This window comes from Syzygium oleosum, unplaced genomic scaffold, assembly GCF_021117445.2.
Source record: "Syzygium oleosum isolate NSW1041296 unplaced genomic scaffold, Sole_v2.1 Sole_v2.10, whole genome shotgun sequence".
Lineage (NCBI taxonomy): Eukaryota > Viridiplantae > Streptophyta > Magnoliopsida > Myrtales > Myrtaceae > Syzygium > Syzygium oleosum.
Genome location: NW_026607494.1, coordinates 11,182,913 through 11,204,483, shown reverse-complemented (window position 1 = coordinate 11,204,483; position 21,571 = coordinate 11,182,913). Strand labels below are relative to the sequence as shown.

At 37.9% G+C, this 21,571-nt stretch overlaps 2 protein-coding genes and 1 pseudogene across 3 annotated transcripts; all 3 read right to left on the bottom strand.

Moving 5' to 3' along the window:
• Positions 1-461: 461 nt before the first annotated feature.
• Positions 462-2,030, bottom strand: LOC130139185 (uncharacterized; annotated as a pseudogene).
• Positions 2,031-2,049: 19 nt separating this feature from the next.
• On the bottom strand, positions 2,050-12,167 carry LOC115680057 (disease resistance protein L6-like). The gene is made up of 5 exons (XM_056315333.1): positions 10,807-12,167; positions 9,324-10,380; positions 6,729-6,803; positions 2,700-2,975; positions 2,050-2,580 (listed from the first exon to the last, which is right to left on the bottom strand). Exons 1-5 carry the CDS (start codon positions 11,289-11,291, stop codon positions 2,050-2,052), a joined length of 2,424 nt encoding a protein of 807 aa, XP_056171308.1. The 5' UTR covers positions 11,292-12,167.
• A 2,243-nt stretch (positions 12,168-14,410) lies between these two features.
• Positions 14,411-21,414, bottom strand: LOC115680050 (histone-lysine N-methyltransferase ATXR2). 2 transcript variants are annotated; one of them, XM_030603810.2, is made up of 15 exons: positions 21,194-21,413; positions 20,829-20,904; positions 20,022-20,107; positions 19,567-19,934; positions 19,042-19,154; positions 18,911-18,942; positions 17,964-18,112; positions 17,794-17,881; positions 16,836-16,884; positions 16,679-16,733; positions 16,342-16,411; positions 16,192-16,261; positions 15,425-15,501; positions 14,779-14,835; positions 14,411-14,639 (listed from the first exon to the last, which is right to left on the bottom strand). In XM_030603810.2, exons 1-15 carry the CDS (start codon positions 21,275-21,277, stop codon positions 14,532-14,534), a joined length of 1,482 nt encoding a protein of 493 aa, XP_030459670.1. In that variant the 5' UTR covers positions 21,278-21,413; the 3' UTR covers positions 14,411-14,531. The 2 variants fall into 2 exon arrangements, with proteins under 2 accessions (XP_030459670.1, XP_056171307.1); XM_056315332.1 differs by lacking the exons at positions 14,411-14,639; positions 14,779-14,835; positions 15,425-15,501 and adding an exon at positions 15,688-16,057 and having other exon boundaries at positions 16,146-16,261; positions 21,194-21,414.
• Positions 21,415-21,571: the final 157 nt, after the last annotated feature.

Genomic DNA, 21,571 nt, shown 5'->3' with positions numbered 1-21,571 from the left:
GGAAGGAAGATGAGATGTGTTTATGCAGGTAACGATGGCCGAGGTCCCTTTTGAGAAGTTCTGCAGAAATCATGGCATCAGGTTGGAGAAGATTGCTCCAAAGACTCCACAACAGAACGGTATTGCAGAGCAAATGAACTGCACCATTTCGGGAGAATTCGGTGCACCATTTTTTCATGTTAAACTCCCCAATCCATTTGGGGTGAGGCAATGAGAACTGCAGTGGATTTGATCGACCTTTCTCCTTCAACTCATTTAAATGGTGAAGTACTAGAAAGAGTTTGGACAGGGACAAATGTCTCTTGCAAGCACTTGAGAGTGTTTCGCTGCTAGAGTATTTGTGTGCATCCGGTGCGATGGGAGGTCGAAGCTTGCTGTGAAGTCCAAATAGTGCATCCTACTGGGTTCTGCTCATGAAGATTCTGATTACAGGTTGTAGGATCCAGTGGAAAAGAAAATTATCAGGAGCCATGATTTAGTATTCGTGATTTCGTGAACATCGAGAAGCCAAAGTCAGATTCCAGAACTGAAGTCGATCTGCAAACATTACCTCTACCACTATCCTTGATGAAGGGGGAGTTGACCAAGATGATGGTCCTCCTACAACAGAAGAACCTGCACTTCAAGATGATGTGGCAGAAGAGCAGATTCATGAAGTCCCTCCAATTTGGCAATTTATGAAAATCTGCATCCAAAGTCCTGCACGAATGACCGTCAATTATCAGTTAGCCTGTCAGTTCACTGAAAATCAATCTACGGTATAAAGATCATCAAGAAGAAGAAGATAGCCGAAAGGGGTAAGGTGTATCACTCGGTACAATATCCGGGCGGAGACTTCTTTTGTCTGGTGGATAGGGAATCAGGGAAAAGCCAGAGACAAGAAGAAAAGACGGGCTTACTTGTGATGATGACCTCTCCTCCGGGCGTAGCGGTTCAACAGAACATGCGAGTGTACATATCTTTGAAGAATTGATAGGCTTCTTGCACTGTTGGTGTTTCTACATCGATGGCCTCTCGCAACCACTCCACGACCAAGACAGATTCCCTTATCAGGCGAGTCTTTTGCTTAAAATCAAGTGGGCCATCAAGGAACGCAAAAGCCTGTTCTAGCACGTAGTGACAATAATTCAGCTTTGTTTTAGGAAGCGGGCTCAAACTGTACTGGCAAGCATAGAAGTAGCCCGAATACATCAGCAAACGCTTATCTAAGTATTATCCAAACATAACCGATCTGATAGATTTCGCTTCCTCGTCTCTCGATCTACCCCAGCGTGTTTTTCTCAGTAGGAGAAGCATGCAGTTCTTGAAGCTTCTTCTTGACGCGGAACCATGGACCTGAGTGGCCTTCTCATGCCAAAAGTTGAACATTCTAATGGAATATTGGAGTTTTTCGCTCGAGCAAGGACTTTGCAGTAGCAGAGAGTGAGACCGCAAGCTTGGGAGTGAGAATTTGGTTAAGATCTCCAGATTCTCCACCGTAGTATACCTATCTTCACATAAGGTCATTGAAACCATAACGGAAATCTGTGGAGACGGATCAACACTTTCCAAACAAAGCAGACTGGGACTGAATCCTCCGTTCTCCGAGGTTATAGACATACAATGATTGCAGAATTCTAAAGAGAGCAGTACCTCGTTTTTTCTTTGAAAGTCATGCATCCACTTGGATACCCGCTTTCTTTCCAACCAGGACGCAAGCATTAAAATCAGATTTTTCAAGTACAGAATTGGTTCAGATGAGCTCATTATCCCGGTGTCCCAAAGTGGGAATTCCGCAGCAATATCTATCCCCAAATCTGATACGCCAGAAAAGATGACCCTCGCTGAAATCTTAGGTGGGCACCTTCCTGAAAAGTGATGCTCATGAAATCCTGGCGTTACAACTGTACTCGACCCCTGATTAAGATTTCCATTGGATAGTCTGGGAGTCTCACAGAGAATATTGCATCTTTGAACCGGTCATCTGGTTCCAGTATTCTTCCAGGGTCCAAGCGATACTCGATACCTTGCATGAGAAACCGACACCCCATCAGTCGTGTTTTTGTCTTACTACAGTTTTATCAATAATGTCCGACCTTCGAGGTTCCAAAGCGAAGGAGGCAGTTCCTCGATAGATGTCCCAGATAGATCCAATTCAGTCAAGGACTTTAACTCTCCAACCGCATCCGGCAGCGACTTTAGATGCGTACAATTCGCCAAACACAAGTACTCAAGATCCACTAGCCCTTTAATTGTGTCTGGAAGTTTAACTAATCCTACAGCCTCCATTACTAGCCTTGACAAAAGTCTTAAATTACTGATGGAGTCTGGCAAATAACGAACACGATAATTTTCTATCAAGATGAGCTCTCTCAGGCCACTTACACAGCTTATTTCCTCGGGCAACTCTCTAAGACACGGACAACGTTTGATTTTAAAGTAAATCAACTGCTCTAGTTTACCAATCGAGCGATCAATTTCGGCCAACCTTGGGAAATCTTTCAGAACCAATCTCTCCAAACTCATCAATTCAGAGAAGCAAGGTGTTTTAATTAAGGATTTAGATCGCGCAAGTTGCAAAACTTTCAGTTTACTTGGCACCTGCAAAACAGCAACCAACTTAATTCTGTCAAGGCTTCATATGCATTGCAAAATAGGTGCATGTCATCACTTATTCAGATGATTAGTTGAAAGAGTAAATGAATCAGGTGAAATTGTACCATGATTTCGACCCATCTGCTCCATTCTTCTGTGGTGATATTGCCTGAAAGCTTGAGAACAACTAGGTGATTCAACACAAAGTTGTTTGCTTGCAGTTGCGAAGGACAATTTCGCCAACAAAGCCATCTTAGCTCTGGCAAAATATTCTCAAAGTTGCCGGCAAAGTTCCCTCCGTCCAATTCAAGAAACCTCGCATTCGTGAAATTCGCAAAATTTTCCAGTGTAAAATAGAGTCTTGTTCTCCGTAGTGTGCGTGCTACCACATTTTTTGCTCCCTGACAAGTAGGAAAACGAAGTTAATAGCCACTAATAGTATCACAAGTATACGCAACATCGTGCATATACATACACTTTTTAGTTCTTTTCATGTAATGAACTGACTGTGTCACATGCGCCATGCCCTTAAGATAAATATTTTGAGTGACCACATGAGGAGAATACTATTTGGGGTGGATATTGACTTATGAATCACTCTACTATATAGTTGCTTGCAAAGTTTTATATCTCTTTTATCTCATTTACATATCCGTTTGATACAAGCATCCACATTGATTTAACTGTTTTTGCGTCTACTAAAGTATTCTGACAAGCATTCCACGAAAAGTTTTTGATCTATTTAAACAATCTTTTCACCCCCATTTAGGTTATTGTGTTGGCTCTAACAACTTCCATGGAATCAAATACAATCATTAGTATGGTACAAATATTTAATATTATTCAAAATAATAGCTCGAAAAAATAGTATATATTTTCATATAGGATTAATACCACGAAAAACCCCAAACTGGTACACATATAACAATTTTACCCCAAACTAATTTTTTGACCACCAAAAACCCCACACTGATACACTTGTGACAATTTTACACCGAACTAATTTTTTAATCACCAAAAACCCCTAACTAGTACGCCTATAACAATTTTAACCCAAACTAATTTTTTGACCACTAAAAACCCCAAACTAGTACATTTATGACAAATTTACGCTCCGTTAGTGTCCATTAAATTGGATTAATATCATGAAAATCACAAATTGATAAAACTTGTGACAAACATAGGGGTAAAACCCTAAACGGGTACACCTGTCAACTACCACGTGTCATTAAACTTAGCAATTTGACAGTAAAATTTAACGGAAACTAACGAATGATAAATTTGTCACAGGTGTACCAGTTTGGGATTTTCGGTTGTCAAAAAATTAGTTCGGGGTAAAATTGTCACACATATACCAGTTTAGGATTTTTTGTGGTCAAAAAAATGGTTCGGGGTAAAATTGTCACAGATGTACCAGTTTGGGGTTTTTTGTGATCAAAAAATTAATTTTGGGTAAATTTGTTACAAATATACCAGTTTAGAATTTTTCGTGGTATTAACCTTTTCATATCAAAGCATAAATTCAATCATCAATTATGCCCAATTTCAAACAATAAAGATATATCAAATTTCATAGAAATCAATACTATATCTATTTAGTATGGATCCGAACTCATTGCTCAAGTCAAACACTACAGTCGCACTTCGTTAGGCGACAAAGCCCAAAAACCATATCGTGGTTAAGCCACAAAACAGAATTGAACTATGCACACTTATAAATTTCAATTTTCATATTGTGTAATTATCACATAGGTAGATCATTAGCAAAAATAAAAGCACACATTAACTAAAATAACATTTTTTCCTAATAGTAATATATAAAAAAGCTATCGATGGGCAAAATAATTTCACTTTTACATTATGAATAATTCAATGGAATATCAGAAGTACTAGAGAGCCACCTACCTCCTGGAATCAACCCGAATAAATACCATTCTTCTCCGTAACCCCAGACCATTCCTTTTGTACCCCAATTAAACCTTTTCTCCTCTTTTTTCTTTTTCTCTTTTTTTTAAAGTTAAAACCATAGCATATATGTCTACACCTAACTCTACGTCTAGAATTGGCATAATACAAAAATCAGAACAACCACAAACTTTATCTGTACCTGTAAATTCCAATAGTCATCCGATAATATTCTTCTAACCACAAAAACTTCGACTTTGCAAGAAATTAAATTCCTATATTATTTATGTCTCCTTAAATCACAGACGTTCACATCCAAAGGAAATTACAGTTAATCTGTTTTTCCCTCCCTAAATATCAGATTAGAAACCTAGATTAATCTCCATTATAAGCATCCCACACAACATCGAAAGAAACCATCTGTTTATGAATCTTAACTTCTCCTCTTTCTCACTTCCACCATTATTAAAGGATGCTTCTACTTCAATTTCAAATTTCCAGAAAAAGTGTCGGAAAAATCCTAAATCTATGGCAATTGTGTCAATTTAGTCCTAAACCTTTTTTTGGTGCCAATTTAGTCCTAAACCTTGACATAATGCCAATTCAGTCTTTCCGGCTAATTTTTACCGGATATTGCTGACGTGGATGCCGGTCGGCCTACGTGGAACGGGCGGTGCTGACGTGGATAACTTTTAATAATATTTTAATATGTTTTCGATTATTTATTTATTTTTTATTTTCTTTTCTTTTCTTTTCTTTTTTTTTCCTCCCCTCCCTTCTTCCTCCAGCCGGTCGCCGACAAAAAAAAAGGAAAAAGAAAGAAAATAAATAAATAAAAAGAATAAATAAATAAATAATTCTAAAATATTAAAATATTATTAAAAGTTGTCCATATCAGCATCACTCATGCCAAATAGGTCGGCCGGCATTCACGTCAGTAATATTCGGCCAAAATTAGTCGAAAAGACTAAATTAGTACAGGTTAAAAGGTTTAGGACTAAATTGGCACTAAAAAATGGCTTAGAACTAAATTGACACAAATGCAATAGGCTTAGAACTTTTCTAACACTTTTACCTTAGATTTCCAATAACATCTAATTGCAAACTTAAATACGCCCTCCAACAATCCATAATCAAAGGAATTATAACTATTTCTTCCAATAATCCACGGAATACCTACAACTTTATAAAAGATGGAAATATTGATGATTATTCATATAGTTTAGTAACTATCTATCGCAAATTTTAAGGGGATCAACGCCAAAAAAAGGAAAAAATAGACAGAATGTCAATCCTCGAAAATATAAGAAAATCTTTACCTCACAAATAACTTTTCTAGAACCATAAAGCATAATCAGCCTCCAAGAAATCATTATAGCTCTCCTACCCACAAAATCATCTAAGAATTACTTCCCTGCCCGTTACATCTAGTTCTAATGTAAGGTCTTGCATTTTATTTGAGATAAATAGCTAGTAACTACGAAAAATAATCAAGATTTCCATCTTTGATAAGGTTCTAGATATTTTGTGGATTATTAGAAGAAATAGTTGTTTATAATGCCCTTAATTATGGGCGAATTTATGTGTTTGATTAGATGTTATGGAAATTTGAAATTGAAGTAGAAGCATCCTTCGATGAATATGGAAGTAAAAATGAGGAGAAGTTAAGATTCATAAGGAGACGATCTCTTTAGTTGTTGCATGGGATGCTTATATCGGAGATTAAGCGAGGTTTGTAATTTGATATTTGTGGATCAAGGAACGGATAAAAAGGATTATCTCCAATTCCTTTTGGATGTGAATGTCTTTTTCAATCGCTCATTAAACCTTAGATACTTTTTTTTTGGGTTCGATGTGCAGTATCTAGATAGAACAAGATAGATTTTGCTACTTTATATGAAAAACCTCATCATATATCAATCAGAAAAATTGTAAAGTTAAAAGATAAATTGTATAGGTATGAACATGTAATGGAAAAGTTCAAATGGTCTTTTAAACAAAATTTCTATTGAGTTCAGATATATTTATCTTATTTAAATACTTTGGAAAATTGGTGCACTATTTATTGGTGAGAAAAATCAGGTAATTAGCAAATTTCTCTTTTAAGGAAAACATAATTAATTCACAAGTCTTTTATATTACACGGGCTACTAAGCTAGCAATAAACGAAGAAGGGAATGTGCAAGGGAGATGAACTCTAAGACGTATAGAAGAGTAGGGAGGAATATAATAGTGTTGTTCGTACTTACCTTTTTAGCTCTTACCACGTCTAAAGCCATCACAGAAGACCACAGTCTGCTTCGATTTCCAGGATTTCGAATATTCTCAGAAAACCACAATCTGCTTCGATCTCGGATATTCTCATAAAACCACAATCTGCTTCGATCTCCAGGATTTCGGATATTCTCAGAAAACCACAATCCGCTTCGATATCCAGAATTTTGGATATCCTCTTGACGAATAATTTCCTTCCCAAGATCTCTTGTCTCATCATTCATCTGTATTCTATCAAGATTATCTTTTGAAATCAAGGACTCATTGATAAGGACATCAATTTGGACCTCCGGGCAAAAGTGACAGGCTTCCCACATATACATTGCATTGGAAATTTTCTTGTTAACAAAGAAACATGCAATGTCTAGAAAAATTTGTTTCGCCTCATGTCCAAGTGCATCATAACTCGACATTAACTTCTGGGGGATTCTTTGGAGGGGCACTTCCGTCCGCTTATTTGGTGTGCTTTTCCACACCGCTTCGTCTTTAGGTCCCCATGGTGTTCTTATCTCACTACTGTTTATCTGTATTGCCAGATCTTGGAGATTCCAAATCGAAGGAGGTAGCTCCTTGATAGTAGTCCCAGATAGATCCAACTCAGTCAACCACCATAACTTCCCAATACCATTCGGCAAACTATTTAGACTCGTGCAATTCACCAAAGACATGTACTCAAGAGCCACTAGCCATTTGATGGTGTGCGGAAGTTCAACTAATCCTGAATCCTCCATTACCAGCCTTGACAAATCTCTTAGATTACCGATAGAGTTTGGCAGAAAACGAACGCTACAACCCTGGATTAAGATGAGCTCTCTCAAGGCAGTTAGACAACCAATTTCCTCGGGCAACCCTCCAAGATGCGGACACCATTTGATTTTCAAGTAATTCAACCGCTCTAGTTTACCAATCGAGCGATCAATTTCAGTCAACCTTGGGAAATCTTTCAGAACCAATCTCTCCAAACTCACAAATTCAGAGAAGCTAGGTGTTTTGATAAAGGATTTAGATCCCGCGAGAGTCAAAACTTTCAATCTACTTGCCACCTGCAAAAACACTCAATACTGTCACGTTTCGATATGCATTGCAAATAGGTGCATGTCATTATATATCCAGATGATTAGTGGAAAGAAGAGATGAATTAGGTAAAATTGTACCATGATTTCAGCCCATCCGCTCCATTCTTCTATGATGATATTGCCTGAGAGCTTGAGAACAACTAGGTGATTCAGCACAAAGCTGTTTGCTTCAAGTTTTGGGGGACAATTTCGCCAACAAAACCATCTTAGCTCCGACAAGATATCCTCAAAGTTTCCAGCAAAGTTCCCTCCATCCAATTTAAGAAACCTCACGTTTGTGAGATTTGCAAAATCTGTGCGTGTAAAATTGGGTACCGATCTTCGTCGTGGGAGTGCTACCGCATTCTCTGTTCCCTGATGGAAAATATAGTATTAAATTGTGTCTCTTGACTTGAGCAATGAGTTGGGTTCCATTAATTATCAAATATAATACTAATCTCTATGAAATTGATAATTCTTTATGCTTTTGCGTGAAAATATATAATATTTCTTCGAAGTGTTATTTCTAATATTTATTAAAATGTTTACTCTATGATAAAGACAGTCTTTGATTATATGGAAGTGATGTTTGTTGCTCACTTAGCTAGTAGTCCGCTTAATGAGCAGTGAAACTGGCCTATTTTTACAGTTCTTGCCAATGTTGGGTAGGATTGAGGAACGTTGAGTTTAATTTTATTAGAACGCATAGCGGAAGGGTGGATATTTTTTTTATATTTATTTTTGTGGATGTAAGAACTTCCGTGATTATAATTTTAGCAGTCAATTTTGATGGAGTTGAAGTTTGTAGACTTTGGTGCAAAAGAATAATTTTCTAGTATTATTTGAAGGATTGTGTAATCAATATTTACGGTTTAAGTCATCAACTAGCGATTTCGAGTTTGGATTCAAGAGTTGTGAAACTCGGTGTCACATATCCACTCATGATTTAATTCACAGTAACTCGTTAGAGAGTTAAAGGAAACATGACCCCGCTTACTAAATTGGAATCAGATTTTTGAAGAGAAATTTTTTTCAGTTTTATTAGACATTAATAATTACTAACGTAACCTTTTAAAGAATACTTTTTTATAGTACTCTCGACACCCAATAGTGTCACAAAACTTTAGACGTTTTTTTTTTGGTTCGAACGTGCATTATCTAAATAGAACAAGATATATTTTGCTGCTTTATATTAAGAAAACCTCATCATATTGTATTGGTATGATTATGTAATGGAAAGTTCAAATGGTCTTTTAAACCTAATTTATATTGTTTTCAGATATTTTTACCTTATTTAAATAAGCAAAAATGGGGTGCACTACTTATTGACGAAAAAAAAACAGAGAAGAGAATTGGCAAATTTCTCTTTCAAGGAAAAACATAATTAATTCACGAGTTTTTTCTATGGCACATGCTTCTAGCTAATGATAAATGGAGAAGGCAATTTGCAAGAGAAATGACCGCTTGGACGCCTAGTAGCATAGGAAGGAATAAAATAGGGTTGCTCGTACTTGCCTGGGCACAAATAATTTCCCTTCCAAGAGCTCTTAACTGATTATGCATCCATATTCTATCACCATCAACAATCTTGATCAAGGACTTGTTGATAAGGACCTCAATTTCGACTTCCGGGAAAAAGCCACAATCTTCCCACATATACATTGGATTAGTTTTTTTCTTGTTAAAAAAGAAACACGCAATGTCCAGAAAGATTTGTTTCGCTCGATATTCAAGTGCATCATAACTTATCTTTAACCTCTGTTGGACTTTTTCGTTAGGCACTTCCTTCAACTTCTCCAGTGTGCTTATCCACATCTTTTTACTTTGGGAACGGAGATGTGAACCTATCACCTCAAGAGCCAACGGAAGTCGTCCGGTGAATTCAACAACTTCTCTTGAAAGATCATGAAGATCATGTGGAGCTGAATCTGTGTTGAAGGCGAGCTTGTTGAAAAGGTGAAGAGCATGATCAAAATGCATTTCCTTCATTTCGTACAGCAAAAACTTTGTAGACCGTACAGAGATATTTTCCTCCAATCCTTCCACCTTGGTCACAGGAAAAAGACTATTTTCTCTGGTTGTAATGATGATCCTACTCCCTGGACCACATAAAGTACAATACTTCGCTAGTTGCATAAATTGATCATTTTCATCCATGCCATCAAAAACAAGTAAAACTTTTTTGGTAGGTAGCCTCATTCTGATCATATTGTTCCCTTCCTCAAAGTCAAAGGTTTTGAGAAGTGAGAAACCGAAAAGATCCGCTACTAATTTTCTTTGCATTTTTATAACGCCACTGCTTGGAGGTGATTCTCGGATGTTCGAAAGGAAGGAGTGACCTTTAAATCGAGGAGAGAGACGGTTGAAAACTGCCTTGGCAAGAGTTGTCTTTCCAATGCCACCTATTCCATGGATTATGACAAATCGTACGTCACTAGTGTCACACAGTAACATTTTCTCTATGGCTTCTATACGATCATCAATTCCAATTAGCTTGGTGGGCAAATCTCTTTTTCTTATTGCGATCTTTTGTGAAACCTTTTGAGTGATATCGTTAATGAGCTCGCCTTGCCTGCCATTTTCATGAAACATAGCATATGAGACTATATATAAGCAATTAGAACTTCAAGTAGAAGCAAATAATTATAACTAGCGTGCCGAACATGTATTTTTCATGTGATATTCACGATGGCTGTACATAAATCACTCTTTCCACATACACCGTGTAAGGTTTCTCTTTCAAGGGTGGTCAGTATTGCCCCCAAAGAGTTTACTTAAACAATTTAACTTAGAGATATGTCCGTACATGAACCAATCACTTGAGGCACCCTTTGGGAGTTCATCAGCATGTAAATAGTCTTGGCCTAGTTGTAGAAAATGATGCACACAAATCTGCGTGCTTATGTGCGCTCCTGTTCTAATACAGATCGGAAGGGTAGATCTAACAAAAGTCCAATAAATAAATAAATAGATAAATAAACGAAGATGATGTCAATACTTTTTATCCTTTATATGCCATCCTTTGATTGTAGCCACCGTTTTCAGAGCCTCCTTCCATGAATTCACTCTAGTGAAATCTTGGTCCTTCTCATGCTCCTTTAGGGCGCTTTCGTACAGCTCCGTTTCAAGCTTAACATCCGAGGGAGTCACGTCGTAAAAGACGGGTAGTATCTCTTTCCCTGGGAATTGGCGAGTGCACTCCACCATGCATGTTAGCTCTCGCAAGCACCATTTACTCAAAGCGTAACCCTCGGAGAAAATAGGAATGTATATTTGGGATCTTTTTATTGCTTGCAAGATCTCCGAGATCTTTTCACCTGGTCGTAAATCCTCCTCATCCCTAAAAACGCGGATTCCTTTATCGCTCATGTACACATAAAGGAAATCCGTGAATGTATTGCGAGTGTCGGGTCCTCGAAAGCTCAAGAATACATCGTAGTTGCCACCAGTTGCAGTTGCTGAGTCGGCCTCTTCGTCCTCCATCTGACAACACAGATTGATGTTACCGTTGACTTCAATTTCTGGTCCCGGGCTTGGATCATGTGTCCCAAGCTATCTCAGAACGTTTAGCGCCAGACGACTCCACATATCCAGGAATCTCATAACGTATAGCGCAAGACGATTCCACATATCGAGGTCGTGATGGGATCGGACGTGTTTGGATCACAACCTAGCACCCGATTTGTCTTGAGGAGATTTCTACAAGCCAGAGGCGCGATTAAGAAGAGTAGCAACTTCCACTCTCTTTCTTTCCGCGTATAAGGTCTATGACTGAAGCCCTTTTCAGCTGGTTTCCGCGTGAGGGCTCCTCCTTTCCGCGAAGGTCACTCCCACTCCTTATTTCACTTTCTTTCCTTTCCCCAGGTTTCACTCATCGAAGTCCGCGTCAGCTTGTCAATATTTACCATCACGTGTCACGTCATCTTCTTGACAAAAGTTGTGGGAAATATGCTAAAATAATCCCCAATCCAACAGGCGGAATCTTCTAGCGGGTTGATTGAGCGAATAGTCTGAATTTCTATTTCGATTGTCCTCCACCTTGCTTCGGTTCTGTTGCTTCTCTTGTTGCCTCATGTTCCCTTTCCCTTTTTCGTTCTTTTTCCTCTGCGTTCAAGAAAATATGTTAGATTCCCCAAATGTCTCGAGGAAAATGGCTGGGGAAGTAAATGGATATGGATGTACTCTTACATATGTCTATCAAACGTAACCATTAATTGAGCCGTAATTATGTCAAAATGCTTGACAAAGTTATCATCTCATTGTTACAGCTTTCACGATCATCGTTGAACCCTTATAAAATAATATGTGTGGTGTGAGCAAACATTAGATGCAAACTTAATGTCTATTAAGATTTTTCTTCGCATTTCGAGGATTTGCGCGTGAAACCAAAGTGAGCAAGTAGTGCCTACCTCTCTTCTAAGGGTAATCCTCCTCTATGTTGATAATGGATATACATAAATCACTTTTTCCACATGTATCGAGTAAAGATTCTTTTTAAGGGAGGGTAAAGTATTGCCCCCAAAGACTTTACCTAAACAGTTTGAATAAGAGATGTGCGATATTTGAACCAATCACTTGAAGCACACTTTGGGAGTTCATCCGCATGTAGATAGTAACATACGAGGGATCCACATCGTAAAGTAGGAAGTGCACTCTACACCCGTGTCAGCTTTTGCAAGCAACATTTACTCGAAGCGAAGTTTTTGGATAAAACAGAAATATATTTTTGGAAGCTTTTTACTGCTCACAAGATCTCCAAGATATTTTCACCCAATTGTGACTCCTCGTCGTCCCTAAAAATATGGATTCCTACATCGCTTATGAACTCAAAGGCAATATGTGAATCCGTTGCGAGTGTCGGATCTTCGAACACTCAAGAAACACGTCATAGTCGCCACCGGTCGCAGCCCCTGAGCTGGCCTCTTCGTCCCCCATCTGATGCCCAAAGACTGACGTTACCGGTGAAGTAATTTTGTGGTCCTTGAGGAGATTTCCACAGCAAGAGGAGGCAAGATTATTGAGCAGCAACTTCCACCCTCTTTCTTTCCGCGTGTCTTGTCAATATTGAACTCTCTTTCTTTTCGCGTAATGTCCGAGAAATTGCACTAGTGGAAGTGCTTTGCAGGTTAGCTTTGTCATCATTCAATTGTTTCTTTTGGCGTGGGGTCACTCCTGCTCATCCTTTAACCCGCTGTCCGCCTAAGTTAACCAGTCCAAGTCCTTTCCAGCTCATCGATATTCACATGTTACATCACCGTGTCATGTCATCAGTGGGAAAATGCTAAATAATCCCCTCCAACATTCTTTCTATTCCTGCTTGGCCATTTATTAATTTATAGAATACCCGCTCTCAATAAATATTTTTTATTGCTATTTATTTAATAAGAAAAATAAGAAATATATATCAATAGTATGTATAAACAGAAAAAGATAATTATAGAAAAGTATTAAGAACAAAATATGGTGTCTTGTCACTATTGTACTCTCTTTCTTTTCCCGTAATGTCCGAGAAATTGCACTAGTGGAACTGTGGAAGTGCTTTTCAGCTTAGCTTTGTCATCAGTCAATTGTTTCTTTCAGCGTAAGGTCACTCCTGCTCATTCTTTAACCCGCTTTCCGCCTATATTGACCAGTCCAATTCCTTTCCAGCTGATCGATATTCACATGTCACATCACCGTGTCATGTCATCAGTGGGAAAATGCTAAACAATCCCCTCAACATTCTTTCTATTCCTGCTTGACCATTTATTAATTTATATAAAAATTAATATCATAAAAAATCTTAAATTAATGCACTTATAATAATTTTAGTTTAAATTAATTTTTTGATTAAGAAAAACTCCAAACTGATGCGCCTGTGATAAATTTACCCCAAATTAATTTTTTGACCACAAAAATTCCCGAACTTGTACATTTATGACAAATTTACCCTTCATTAATTTTCATTAAATTGAATTAATACCACAAAAAATCATAAACCGGTACGCTTGTAACAAACGGAGAGTAAAACATAAAATTAGTACAATCGTCAATTGCCACGTGTCATTTAACAAAGTAGTTTGACAGTAGAATTAACGAAAATAAATTAAGGATAAATTTGTCACGAGTGTCAATTTCAGATTTTTGGTGGTCAAAAAATTAATTTGGAGTAAAATTATCACAAGCGTATCAGTTTTGGATTTTTTGCAATATTAACCCTTTATATAACACCTACCCTCAATAAATATTTCCATTACTATTTCATTTAATAAGAAAAATAAGAAATATATATTAATAGTATGTATATAGAGAAAAAGATAATTATAGAAAAGTACAAGAACAAATAATGGTGTGAACTTCCTTACCAGAAAAAAAAATTAATGGTGTGAACTTTTACTTTTAAATTAATGAAATACTGATATTACTATACTATTTAATTATTCGATCTAACGAATTAGTCCATGTCCATTGTCCACCTAGGACAATTTTGTTGCTTCTCTTGTTGCCTTTTTTTTTTCCATTTTCTTTTTGATCTCATCTGTATTATTACTTTGAAGGGAATATGTTAGATTCCCATTATATCTCACAGAAAATGGCTCGTGAAGTTAATGTATGGATATCAGTTGATCAAACATAACCCATAACCTATAATCAAGTCATACTTATGTTGTTACAGCTTTCATGACCACAGTTGAACCCTTAAGCCATAACTTGTGATGTGAGCAAACATTGCATCAGTGTCCATTAAGATTCTTCTTGGCACTTCGCACACTTGCACGTGAAACCATAGTCCGCAAGCAGTGCCTGCCTCCCTTCAATGGATAAATCCTCATCTATGTATGAAATGGTGACCTGCAAGATTTCAGGATTTCTTGAACCTCAGTTAGGCATATGCTCACTATAAGAGAAAGAGTTGCATTGCTTTTCACCTAACTGGCATAAATTCATCCAAGCATATGCTAACCAGCCAGATAAAGCCACATGAGATTACCTCTTCTCCCTTAGAAATTGGCTTCAATGCCACAATCGTTGCTTGACCATCTCTATCCTGAAAAAGCGGCAACAATTAAATCACTTCTGCCGCATATCATTTGCATTCTCCACCCACTCAGGTGTCCATGAACAGGAATAGGTTCGACATAGCATAGAATAAATATAGATGATGTTATGTTGAAGAAGGCATGACTTCAACAGTCTAAAGTTTCAAAAGCACAAGCGAATCTCGTCAATGATTATCCAACCCAGAACATGCAAGTTATGGATAAAAGGCAACATTGTGTGAATCTCTACATTTGTATCTACAAACTACCAAAGCGGTTGATCTTAAAAAATTATTGATAGGGATAGGTCAGGTCAATCATATTGAAGGGCCATCTCAGTAAATATGAATAACGTCAACTTGAAGCTCAAAAGGATTCAAAATTTCAAACCATTTCAATAATATAAAAAATCGTGAAGAATGCTAGAGATGCAAAGACTGTTTTAAAGATTAGTGGGCCAAACTCCGATGGGGCGCTTATACATTGCCCATTATGCAGTTTGCCATAGCTTTGTAAACCGTTTCTAAAATCAGCCTTTGCATCCCCGAGTTAATGACATCACTGTCACAAACTAAATGCGCACAGGGTTACTTATACCTCCTCTCTTTTGAAAGCTTTGGCATTAGGATGGCAGGAATGATTCATGCAGCTCTGCAAGGGGAAAAATGCCGTGCCTGAAAGTATGAATTTAATTATTAGCAATAACACCTGGCATAAATAACTAAACAATACAAATCGCAGATCCAATGAAAAGGGAATTGCCTAGTATATGTGAGGAGCATGAATTTAATTATTAGCAATAACACCTGGCATAAATAATTAAACATTACAAATCGCAGATCTAACGAAAAGGGAATTGCTGAGTATATGTGAGGACAATGCAAAATAAAAACAAAAAATTTACTTGACATCATGATAAGCTTATGTCAGGACAAAAACCAAAGCAGGACTGCATGCATCATTCTCAAACTGGGAAAGCCTACTAATTCATGTACATATTCATATTCTAAAGTTGCTTCTCTGGTAACTTATCCTATCCTGTTAGCTAAAATGCGGTCATCAACTATGTGGTGTCACGTTTTTGTACAGCATGTTATAATTGTATGCTTATTCCAGTCCCACAGCATGCATGTCAAAGATCAGATGGCAGCCCATCAATAAATAAAAAGATCAAATGCTGAAGAGTAAGACAGAAATGATGTGGTCCAGCTCAGGCCTTGTCAGATGTACCTAATTGAATACACGAACCAGTAATGGCATGATTAGAACAGCAATTGGATTTAGTATGATGAGGGATTTTTCAAGCTAGAAACACAACCGTGTTTGTTGATTAATCAAGTCTGTACAGTTAAAGTTTCGCATACCCTCACAACAAACTGCATACTCATCACCGAGGGCATCCAAATATGGTTGAGATACTTTCTTGGCTTCTTCCTGCCAACAGAGATGATCGCAAATGCATAAACTTCCAAACTCTGTAATGGATGTCAAAGACAGAAATGTGCATCATATACCTTCTCAGGATATGGTAGATCATCGATATACAAAAAGTAATCTTCCACAGGAGATGCTACAACCAGATCACTGTGACATACCAAAACCAAAAAGAAGATTCTTAAATGCCCAAAGCAGACTATCAATAGTAAGGCATTCATACAACACGTGTCACCAATATCAAGGAGACCCAACCGACTGAATTTTCTCATGTAAAGTAGAAATGTCATACCTTCTATTTCTATGTGCTTCAATGCAAAAAGAAAATGGAGAAAGAAAGGATAATTTCAAATATAGTCTACAGTTCAAGACTCAGAAAGTAGGAAATATTCAACCCTTGATAAGTTAAAAACTTACAGATTATTCAGCTCAAACATTCCAATGATATGCCCATAAATGTCAAGTGAGAATACTTTGTAGAGTCAAGGAATCGAACCTCACATACTATAGTACCAAGCCAAAAAAAAAAAGATAACTGATAATCAGCAAACTTTGAGGGTTCTTAAAAGGATACATGGTTCACATTCTTTGTCAAAGATAGCTGCCTTCAGGAGTTGCAATGACTGAAAAAAGAAAAAAAGGGATTATCAGGAAAGTGACTATAGATGCAGAAGATCACTGACATGCAAAGTGATGAAAAGAGAAAAAGACAGCATTTTCTCTTTTCTCAAAAATTGACTATTTGAATTTCTCTAGAAAAGAGGTAGAAGGTATCTAGAGGCCACCTTTTAGAATGAGCAACCTGGAATGACCACTGATCCCCATTTAAACTTCCGAAAGATGTTTGAGAATGGTGGTGATCTTTCACAGATCAAAACAACCCAAAAACTAAAAATGGCATCACTTAGGATGATCAAGCGGTTGAGATTTCTATTTTTTAAATAAGCAAAAAGAAATTCACTAAGAGGCACCCAAGGGGGTGCCAATCCATTTAAGAAAAGATGTTGGGAGTAGTTGGCCCTGTGTCCATTTCACCTTGCCACATAACGAATACTATTAGCAAACTAAGCATGGAAAGGTAAAGAAGAATAACTAAAGAGTGGAATGCAACCAACAAACTGATGATCAAGCATCACGAACGAACACTGCTATAGGAGCAGCCTCATAAGAAGCAGAATGATCATTTATTTAGATACCAATATTCAATTACCTAAACACAAACCAGCACGGGACTTTCAAAATCTCCAATCAGTCACGAAATGGAGGTTCACATTCATAATTTAATTATCATTTTTTATATTGTCACAGAAAACTGGAGTCTTTTATCCAGTCCAAATCTTTTCTTTCCAATATCAAATCTCCAATCAGTCACAAAATGGACGTTCATATTCATCATTTAACTATCACACAGTGAACAACTAAAAGCAAGATTGGCTAAAATACCCAATATAATCCTCTTTTTTTTTTCTTTTTTTTGGTCGAAACCCAATATAATCCTCTTAAGATGCAACATCTAGAATAAATTTCTTTACCTTAAAGGCAAGCTCTTTAATTTCCATCCTAAATACAGCTTCATCAGAAGGATCAACATCCTCCGGCAATGCTATGCATTCCCACCACCTAAATGCAATTATTGGTCGTGAGTAAGTTCACCTGTTTGACAAATAATTCTTGAATAGGCAAAACATGAGAGAAAACTTACCTTCTCTTGTGACCGACTGATATTGGCTTCCATGCTTCTAAAAGTAAGGGCATATGAAAGTTGTCCATAACATGAGCCGTGTCCTTCGTATAACTACTCAGAAAAATTGCTTTTGACTTCCTATACCTTAATATAGTGTATGCAATTGCCTGAAAAATGACAACCAATGTATTGGCTATCCACACCAGCTCTATTAAACATGTGCAGTAGAGATCTGCGGATGAAAATCGAGGTATATCTATAACCTTGTTACGACATAAACTTTGCTTTGTGCATGGTATACTCACTACCAACCGAGAACTTAAAACAGTTTAAGAACATGATAATATTCTATGATCCACTTGTTCTGTGATAATAAAGCATGACATTATAATATTTTTTACATACAACAACAACCACCTAGCATTTTCTCACCAGGTGGGTCACCCAGATAGACATACAAGTTGACCATGCCGAACTAAATTAGGATAATGTAACAAAAAGTATATTTCCCCCCAGCACAACAGTCTTATAGCAAGACCTCAGATAAAGCATAACATAGGAATTTCAATGCCTCACTTAGCCACCTATTCCCGACCAGGAAGGCAATTTGACAAGATGGTACATAATGAATCGTTAACGTCAATAGTCAATATCATTGTTTTTGGCAGTTCATATAGTTCAAGCATGATTATCCACCCTATTTCTCCTTTACCAATCCCTAACAGAAAGAACAAGTAGTTGAGTGACGCCCTATTTCATTAGATGAAATCATAGTCAATCTCGAAAAGATGCCCAACATTAAGATATGAGTAAGCGTCAAAGAAAAAACTGCAGCAAAAGGTTCCTTTACTAGAAGAACAAATTCATTTTGCATCACCAGAAAAAATTACAAGAAATAGGGTTGGGAAATGAAACGTAGGAAGTGGGATTAAGAAACATGGAAACTACTTAGAGAAGAAACATACTTTGGCTGCCAGAATGAAAATATCATTTGTTTCTGCAGTGAAAAGAAAAAATGAAGAAGAAGGATCAATAGAAATAGACAACAAATTAAAAAAAATGAAACCTATCAACAATACAGATTTAAGGGCTTTACCGTTAGCATGTTGGGTGAATTGGAGAAGAGCCTTTGCGGAAAACGCTTCTGACTTCTCTCCAGTGCACAGTAAAGAATGAAATGAATTCCAGTCAGCATCTGCACACACTTTGCTAAAGAGGATTGTTGACATTACTAAATGAACTAATCCACGGAGTAGCCCCATAAAAAAACATAATTACAGCAAGCATTATACACGGCGTAAGAAAATAAAACATCAGAACATGTGACTCAAAAACATAATGGCAATACTGCTGATACAAATCAGAACTCAGTTGTTAAATTCAATTTCCGGATTTGCAATTCAAAACTTTTGGTGCCAAGACTAAGCAAAGCACCTTCTCCTCTTGGAAAGTGGCCTCTTTGAGCATACATTAACAAATTACCATTGAAATCAAAAACATATGTAGATTGCTTTCCATACTCATGCTTTTGGTCCTTTTCATACTAATACAACTTGCTTCTAAGCAGGAAAATAGTGAGAGACCCAAATCTCAGTTAAAAAAGTATATCAAAGCCACGTACCTGCAATAGTAAGCTTCTTGACATCCCCCGGAACATGGAATAACCGGTGGCGAGGAAAATTTGTCCGAGTATGGCAATACAATTTCACCATTCATCAATGATTCAACGATTTCCTTGGGCAGAGGAACTTTTGCTCTCTTGCTTCCTGAAGCACATCCACGAGAGTCATCGTAACTTTCCTCATCCGTGATGTCTTCTCCATCAGATGAGTCAGATGCACCATGATCATTTGAAACATCTGAGCACGAACCAGTATCACATCCATGGCTTGAAGAGAGACCTAAATCTTGAAAAAACAATCTTCTTCCGATTTGAAGTTCTAATGTCCCAATAAAGCGAAAACAGAAGCTACATACCAGACAATCAATCTGCAATAACAAAAGAAAAGGAAGCGTTAGATTGTGCATGATCAAAGGTCCTGACAAGTGCACATTAGAATCCATGCCAGCAAAAACCTTATTTGAGGGATGTTGACACCCAAAAAGCATTTGATCCCTTAAAAGAAGCTCCCCTTCTTTAAAATCCACATCGGCATAAACACCTGGAAAACAATAATCCAACAGATGCTCAATGGTAGAAAGGCAGACTGTAGAAGCCACTTTGCAAGAGCACCTTCATCGCATTTACTATGCAAAAAACAATTTAATTCAACAGTGCATGAATTTTTTGAAACTTGAGATCATTTTGCTGGATCAGAAACTACATAATTATAATGGAGAAACAACATAATGTAAAGTGATAGCAAGTGGCACTGCACACAGGTTATCACAGAGCAAATTATGTGCCTAGAATGGACACTTCTAATTAGGCCGAACAATGGATTTACTTTCTCACATGACTACAGAAAACAACAGAGTACACGGAGATTCTTCTTTTATTTCCCTCATCATGCGCTAGGACGCATCTTGCATTTCTTGGTGTTTAAGTAAAGTCTGCAGCTTTCAGGTTGATGTCATTTGTTTGCACAATTCATCTCATTCCATCGGCACTCATGCACTCGCAAATTTTTCCTGATGACTATCAATGGAAATGGACGACAAGTGAAACACGTCGCCAACAACACAACCGATTTCACAACAGCAACTTGTCATCCTCGGGGATATCAACTACCTCTGAACGATTAAAAGTCTGCGAAGTGATCCCACGCCAAACAAGAGACAACAGTCAAATTCGAGAACTCGCCCAGATAGTAGCACAACGCCGAGCATAAGAAACTCATAAAAAAAACACAACTTTGTATCGAGCAGGAGACTTGGTCAAACCTTTCCCGAACTCGCCATCTTGCTTCACCTTGAGGCGGCAGCCCTCCCGCGAGGCTAAAAGCTGGTCGAAGTAATCCTGAGCAGACAAATTTTCAGACAACCGTGGAAGCCGAAAAGGGCGGGAGAAAAGCGGAGGGGGGCAAAATTGCGAAAATCTACCGAACGGAGCGCAATGAATCCGAGGTAAAACCCTATCCAGTGAACGACCCTACCGTCACTCGATGCTCTTAAATCTCCACTGATTCTAAACAAACTGAACTTCGGAAAGAATGAGTGCGGAATGAACGCAGAAGCGACTCGTTCCTTCAACGGTGACAACTGCTACTTCCAAAGGATCGATGGAGAAGCAGCGGAGAGGAATGTACCTGGATTTCGCGGGGAGGAGGAGGTCGGAGAAGGGCGGAGATTTCGGGGGCGCGCTTCTCGTCGATCGGACAGACGACCTCCATTTTGGGGAATTCGCTGCTTGCTCGGAACTCGAAACGCCGGCGGGTTTCTGCCGGTGAAGGCGGCGACGTCGAGCTCGGTCCCAAGTAATGGTCCGCTTCTTCTACTGCTTTTTGGGTTCTTCTTGGTGGCGGCGCGGCGCTACCAAAATGAGCGTGCGAAACATGCCTCAAAGATTCAAAAAAAAAAACGGAGAGAAATGCCTCGACGATCATAATCTTTTCACTTTCATCAAATTGATATTAAATTTTTAGTTTTGTCCTTCCAATAAATTTTGGCGTGAAATCACCGGATAT